We start from the raw sequence: 7,327 nt of genomic DNA on the forward strand, positions 1-7,327 counted from the left end.
CAGGTAAAGACTGAATTGGTGCAGAAACCAATTAGTGATGGTTCATTAGGAGGAACTGACTTGTTGAAATGCTTTTCAAATTAACTTCTCCAAAACCAGAAGAACCGCCGTGTGCAGCCCTCTGTAAACTCCATTAAAAGCAGAGTGTGCCTTATCATCCAGAGCATGCCTTGGCTTCTGCACAGCAGGGTGGAACAGGCTGGTAGTGCAGATACAGCCCTGGTCTTCATAACATCATGGAATGGTTTGGGTTGGAAGGGACCTTGAAGACCATCCAGTCCCACTCCCTGCATGGGCAGGGACACCTCCCACCAGCCCAGGCTGCTCCAAGCCCCATCCAACCTGCCCTTCAACACTGCCAGGGATGGGGCAGCCACAGCTTCCCTGGGCAGCCTGGGCCAGGCTCTCACCACCCTCACCATGAAGAGTTTCCACCCAGGTCGCCCTCCCCGCAGTGCCCTTCTCATGCCTGTTTCCTCCCCTCCCCTCCTGCAGGTGCGTTGCTGCTGGGAGGAATCCTCTACTCCTGGCAGTTCCCTCACTTCAACGCCCTGAGCTGGGCCCTGCGGGAGGATTACTCGCGAGGAGGGTACTGCATGATGTCTGTGACCCACCCGGGGCTGTGCCGGCGGGTGGCCCTGCGCCACTGCCTGGCCCTGCTGGGACTCTCCGCGCTGGCTCCTCTTCTTGACGTCACCACCTGGACTTTCCCCATCATTTCCCTCCCCATTAACCTCTACATCTCCTACCTCGCCTTCCGCTTCTACAGGGACGCAGACCGTGGCAGCTCCAGGAAGCTCTTCTTCTGCAGCCTGTGGCACCTGCCCCTGCTGCTGCTCGTCATGTTCACCTGCAAGAAGCCCTTCCTGGAGAAGGAAGAGAAGGGCGACCTGCTCAGGGGGGGTCACGGGGGGGCTGTGGAGATGAGGTTGCCTTAAATGTCAATTACTTGTTGTCCTTGTGACACGCCAGGTAGTGTATTTTAGTTATTGCAAGGGGGAAGCCTGTGGGGATTTGTTGGGAAGAATCATTTGTGCCTCATGACCACTTCATGGATGATTTTCTCTTTCCTTCTGGAAGGGAATGGTTGTCAGAGCTTCAGACCTTCACGGGCCTCAGGCCTGTTCACTCGGCGCGGATTGTAACGCTGACTCAGCACGGATTGTAATTTAGCCTGTGTCAGAAGCACATCACTTTGGGATGGCCTCCCAGAGCCCCCTGAGCTCTGGTCTCACCTGGTGGGAAGGTGGAGTCAGCAGGTCACACACGCACACCCCCTGAGCTGGGCCCTGCACCCTGGGCCAAGCGACCGATGAATGATCAGTCACCCCTGCTCCCCAGGCATCTCCTCCCAGCACATGGTGGGTGGGGTGAACTCACCTTGACCCTTGTCCCCACTCTGACTTTACACAGAAGCCTCCAGTTTCTGAGGCTTTTCCTCAGTCAGTCACTTTTCCCAAGGTTCCCATTCACCCCAGTAGGTGTTGGGCTCTCGCACAGCTGGCACAGGGAAGCAGGGAAGCAAACTGCCTTCCAGCACCCTGCACATCAGCATTTAAACATCAAACAGCCTTCAGAGGAACAGCTCTTCTGCAGCACATGCCTTGGACACACTGAGCCACCCTGCTCTGCAGCCACATGGGGAACTGCTGACTCCCCTCTGCTTTGCCATCATGAGAGTTTGAGCCCGAGTGACAGACAGGTCTTCAAAGCTGCCACTGCTTTTTGTGTCAGTGAAGCTTTGAAAAGGTGTAGAAGGGAAGAAGCAGATCTCAGAGCTTTAAGGCTTTCTATGCTCATGTGTGGTGTGCAAGCCCATCCAGGCTGTGTCCTCAGACAAGCTCTGGGTTTGCATCAGGAGTTTGAACTGTATTTAATATCACACCGTGGTGGCCAAGAGAGAAGGCCTCAGTGTTGGGGTATGTCTGCAAGAAGGAAATGCATTTGACAGGAAATAAAGTTGGAGATTTTTATCTCACATTGTAATGTTCAAATTGCTGATGCAGCCAGTGTCTCTCAAAAAGCAAATATTGTGGATTGTCTCACTAGGAAAATGCATTATCTTTGTTAACTGATACACTGAAGAACATTTCTAGCCACTGCCAAGTGTGTTGTGATCCCACCACGGGGCTGTGGCCAACCCTTAGCCTGCCTGGGGCTGCATCCCACTGGGATGCTTCCAAGCACAGCAGGAGCCAGGGTAGACAAAGACTCTGTTCCAGTTTCCTGGGGTAGGTAGTGCCTGGTATGACTGGATGCATTTTCACACCAGGATTTCTTTCCCATGTGGAGAGGGACTGGGCAGCACAGTTGTGCATCCATCCAAAGACACAGTAACACCTGGGATGGGAGATTCTCTGGTCTGATCCTGAATAAAACCCTTCAGGGAATGTCACAAATCTGCCACCAGGTGTGTATCACCCTGACACCAAATCTTCACTGGCTGCTTTCACTGTACAAGCCCAACTTCTGGACTCAGGTTGCACTGGTGTAAATCAGGACACGGTTACCCCGTTCTGCAGGCAGAGGTGCTTGCAGCAGCAAAACCTGTTTTACACAGCTCTTAAATAACCAGTTGCAAGATTTTCTTGACTCTCTCAAGCAATGACAGGATTGAGTTCCCTCTCAGTGTTGGGCTGATCGACTCCTTTGTGCTGTGGGCAACTTCATAGAAATGTCTGGAAGCTGCAACTCTGGATTTGTTTTAAAAATGCATCCGGTCTTCTCTGCAATAAAGTACAAAACAAAACATGAATGCTCAAAATCTGTTTGAAACAATTCACTTATGATTGAAACTGTGCTACAGTGCAGCTAATTGCAAAGGTATTTGATAGTTTTGTGGCTTTTCTCACAGCAACAATATTCTTCCTTGCAAGAGCAAGGACAGCTTGTGAAATACAGGTTTATTGTGCAAAAAGCACCCAAGGTGCATGTGAGTGGGAAGGGTTTGTGCAAAACTAAGTAATTTGGTCAACCTTTAGCTGAGAGAGGAACCTGAAAAGAGGAACCTGAAAAGGCTCATAAAACCCCCCAGCTTTTGCTTTCAGAGGCAAAAAGTGTTGTTGAAGCAGGAGGCTTCTGCTTCCGAGTCATTCCAGAGCCAGGCTTCAGGAAGGCCTGCAAGTACAGGGTGCTGTCCTGAAAAACTCAATTATGATTAAAGGGCCCAAGGAGATGCCTGTGGTTCAGTTTTGAAGAGCAATCCTCTGTGTTTCTTGGGCCAAGATGTGTAACAGTCACAGGGTTTGAGCCAGTCAGGAGCTTTATAATCGTCACTGAGTGTTTGCAACATGCAGGTCACCAAGTTACACTAACATCTCCACACCCAGTTGGTCTGGCCTGGAGAGAGAACATGGTTTTCCAATGAGTGGATCTGGGATTGAAAGGTAAGAAACACCTTTTATCCCATCTAAAAAAAAAAAAACCACCAACAAAAAAATTAACCCAACAAACCACAACCTTTTTTCCCCCTAGAAAATGTTCTCTGCTTTGCTCCAGAATGGCCAAGGGTCAGGTGTGGATGAAACCATCTACTCTCATTTTACTGCCTTTTAGGAATTTTTGCTGTTGCTTGTGCTTTGAAAATGAAAACATGGCTAGGCTGAAATCTCAGTTACAGACAATACAGTAGGTGCTCCCTGGTGGCCTTTCCAATATTTCTGGTGGCACTATGGAAATGAAAAGAAACCAAACAAGTAAAAGAACTGTCTGCCCTCACCCAGAGGTGCCTGTGGTCCCTGTGCCCCTACGTGGAGGGTCATGTCAGCCATCCCTGCTGATACTGCTGCTGGAATTCTGTGGGAAGGGCAGCAGGTGAAGTGCATGAGATTGTTGTTCTCTGATGGCTTCTGCACAGCCAGGGCAGACCTGGGGCTTCAACCTGGGCTTCCTGCATCTCAGTCCCTTCAATCTGACATGATGGTTCCTACATAGAATTGCAGGTTTTTTCTTTCTCTCATTTGCGGAATTTTGGTTGGTTTTCACCCCATTATCCTGGTGACTCAGAATCTCCCTAGGAATTTGCCCTCCTGGAGAATAAATGCCCTTTATGTGGTAAGGAAAGGAATCAGAGCCATATGCCATCTCCCTCCAAACCCCAAGCTCAGAGGGTCCCATCCAGGGGCAGCTTTGCACCACCAGCACCTGTGCTCATGGAGGGATCAGCGCTGGGGACTCCAGAAGACAAAGCTGGGTTTAGTCCAGTTGGGCTTTAAACCTTTTGTGTGGTTTTGTGGATAAAAAAAGTAGCCCAAAGGCTCAGGAGATCTTCATCCTGCCCAGATCCCTGCTTACAAGCTGCAGTTGGTCAGCAGAGCAGGGGTGATGAGATCTTGCCTTGTTGGGTGAGCACGCAGCTCATGCTCTGGCTGGTGCCCCCATCACTCAGCGTGGCCTGAGGCTCCTGTTCCCCCCCAGCCCTGCTTTGCTGACCTGGATCTGAAGCAGATCCCTTCTCCTCAGCACCAGGCTGGGGCAGCGTGGGGAGCTGAGCTACACCAGGGATCATTGCTCCCAGCTTCTGCATCCACAGGAAGAACCTGGGGCACCCCTGGTGACAGCCCCTGGGTGACAGGCATCCCCAGCTGGGGGGCTCCAGCTTTGAGCAAACCCAATTCCTGCTCCCACAGCTCATTCCCTTCTCCTTTCTCCCACTGGGTGTTCCTGCTCCCGTATCAATCCCCACAACCATCCCACAGTTCCACCCTCAGGGCTCCAGCAGCACCTGCTGCCCAGCCAGGCCCAGCATTTCAAGGCTGACACAAAACACACACACACGTCCTCTTCAGCTCCAGCCATCCCAGGAGAGGAGGAATGGAAACAGAGTGATACTGTAAGAAATCATGATGGCTACAGACAGCAAGCTGCAGTCCTGGTTGCTCTCCAGAGGTGATTAGATATTCCCCTTTCCTTGGAAACACGCTCTGGCCACAGAGCACTTAGCTTTTAAAACACAAATATCAGCACTGTTTTCCTACCAAGCGGCTCTGCTGGAGGTGGCAATACTAGAAGCTTCTTTGCAGTCTGTCCCCTGTGGCATTTCTAGATGTGGTATTTCTTAATCGGGCAAAGAGCTGGCCCTGGCAAGCCCTGAGGATGCCATCCATGCTGGTGGTGTGGCCTTGGGTCACCTGTGCACCTCTTGGTGCTGCTGTTTCTTCTCCCAGTCATGGAGAAGTTCAGTCCTTCAGAGCAGGGCTTGTTTCCTGTAGGTGTGTCCAGCTCTTGGCCCTGCCAAAGACAAGTCAGAGTCTGGTCCCAACATTCATCATCTCCCAAACAGTGTGTTGTTATTTTGGGGTCAAAGATGGACAACTGGGTTCAGAATGCCAAGACAACTGAGGTCAGAAACATTGGTGAGGACCCTGCTCCATGACAGTCCCTCAGCCTGTGACTTGCTGTGTGGTTCCCATCCATGGTTTTTAGTCCTCTCTGCAATAAAAATACTACAGGCTTTTAGGGCTTTGACATGATGTTCAGCAAGCTGTGGAGCTGCCTTCCAAATCCTTCTGTCGACAGAGCCTGGGGTTTTTCTTGAGCAGGAGACAGTTCCTGTGCTGTTGGAGCTTGCCTGGGCCTGGCTTGCCAGACACAGGTCGGGTGCCTGTGCTGCTGGAGGGCAGTTCTCAGGTCCAGAGGGGTCAGACCTCCCTGACAGAAAGGAGCTCACCATGTGTCCCAAAGCCATTTAGGCAGCCACCAGAAGCATGTGTGTTCAGAAGAGCTGGCGGGAACATCTCCCCAGCCCTGCCTTGCACACTTCCCCTCACCTCTGCTTTGCTGCTTCCAAACTCCAACTGTTTGCACTGAAGATTTTCCAGCCTGGGTCAGTGCCTGGGGCTGGGGTTTAGTTTCCAGCGTCTCAAAAACAAAAAAGGAGCAGTTCAACTGTTTCACAGGACAGGATTGGCAAAAGAAGCTGTTTTCCCACAAAGTGGAGATGTTTTTCCTACTGCTCCTAACCAGTTCTGGCACCTCCAGGCCTTGGAGCGAGACTGGGGGAGTTGGCAGCGGCCCCATGTGGGTTCAGGTTGGCACATTTATCCATTCTGGGAAGGTACTGCCTGTTTCCCCCAGTCCCTCAAAGGTTCCTGCTTCCAAATCCTTGTTTGACCATTGCTGCTCAGACTCCCAAAGAGATGCCCTCAGCGAGGCAGGCTCAGACTGCCCTGGGGAGCTGGTGTGTGGTGCTGCCAAGGGTCCTTGTGCTTTAGGGGAGCACAAGGACTAAGAAGAGGTGCCTGGAAAGGAGGATGCTTCACTTTCCAACCCCACAGCTGGAAAAGTTGCCTTAAATACATTCCTGTATTTCCGTTTTGCTCGGAGCTTCAGTCCTGCCCCTCAAGCTGGGCAGTGAGATGCCCCAAGGGAGGTTTCCATGTCTCCCAAAGCGTGTGTGGCCCCAGAGACTGGGGTACTTTGGTGGCACTGAGGTTTCTTCCCCCTGGTTTTGTTGGCAAAGACCCATGCCAAGGTCCTTCCTGTTGCCTGCTCCTCTTCTAAACACTTTCTACTCTAACTACAGCTTCCCTTTGATACATATTCTTCATTAAATATGTACTATAAAATACATCTCTTGTACCCTTCTAACTGAACAGAAACGCAGACCGTGGGCAGTTGTCCTGAGTGACTGGAATCAAGAAAGGCTCTGATCTCCCTGACTGACCAGACTGTCCCTGGCTGGGGCCAGGACACCCTGCCCATCTTCCTCCTCCAAAAAGCGAGAAGGTGGCAGAGGGAAAGGGGCAGTGGGGAAGGGATGGAGACCAGAGCGTGATGCCAGGGGAGATCAGAGCTTCCAGCTGGGCTCCCCCTCCTGCCCTTGCATCCCGACTGGAGGGAACTGGCTGCTCAGACGTGGTCGATGCTCCTTCACAAAGAAGTGGCTGCCCCAGGGACTCACCTTTTGTCCTGTCAGCAATGAGGAAGATGAAGATTTGTGCTGCTGAGAAAGGGCAGGAGATGTTTGGGATGTTTCTGGATTTTTGGCCATGGACAGGAGGCATCACATCAAATGAAACCTGAAAATGGGATGCAAAGGAGGCGATGAGGCGTTTCTGGCGGGCTGGGCAGCATCCAAGCCCGGGGAGGGAGCAGCCCGGGGTTATCAGCTGAACTCGGAGCTTCCTGCTGGTGCTGGCCCCACGGAGCAGCCGAGGGGCTGAGGGACCCGTGAGCTGCCCCTCAGCATATCCCTGTGCACACCTACTCCAGCTGGTGCAGAAGGGAAACTGAGGCACACCAAGGGCCACAGTCACCCAGCAGCAGAGGGAGGAGTATCAATTAGATCTCCTGCTGCTTGGGGCCACTGCCTGTTGTACACTTGGCT

General features: G+C 52.0%; 1 protein-coding gene across 1 annotated transcript in view; it reads left to right on the plus strand.

The window, feature by feature from the left end:
- The window catches only part of LOC104398189 (protoheme IX farnesyltransferase, mitochondrial), a 108,151-nt gene extending 107,213 nt beyond the window's left edge, over positions 1-938 (plus strand). The window contains exon 7 of the mRNA XM_010008243.1: positions 496-938. Coding sequence (XP_010006545.1) covers positions 496-938 — 443 coding nt within the window. The remainder of the gene's footprint in view (positions 1-495) is intronic.
- Positions 939-7,327: the final 6,389 nt, after the last annotated feature.

This window comes from Chaetura pelagica, unplaced genomic scaffold, assembly GCF_000747805.2.
Source record: "Chaetura pelagica isolate M959 unplaced genomic scaffold, ChaPel_1.0 scaffold471, whole genome shotgun sequence".
Lineage (NCBI taxonomy): Eukaryota > Metazoa > Chordata > Aves > Apodiformes > Apodidae > Chaetura > Chaetura pelagica.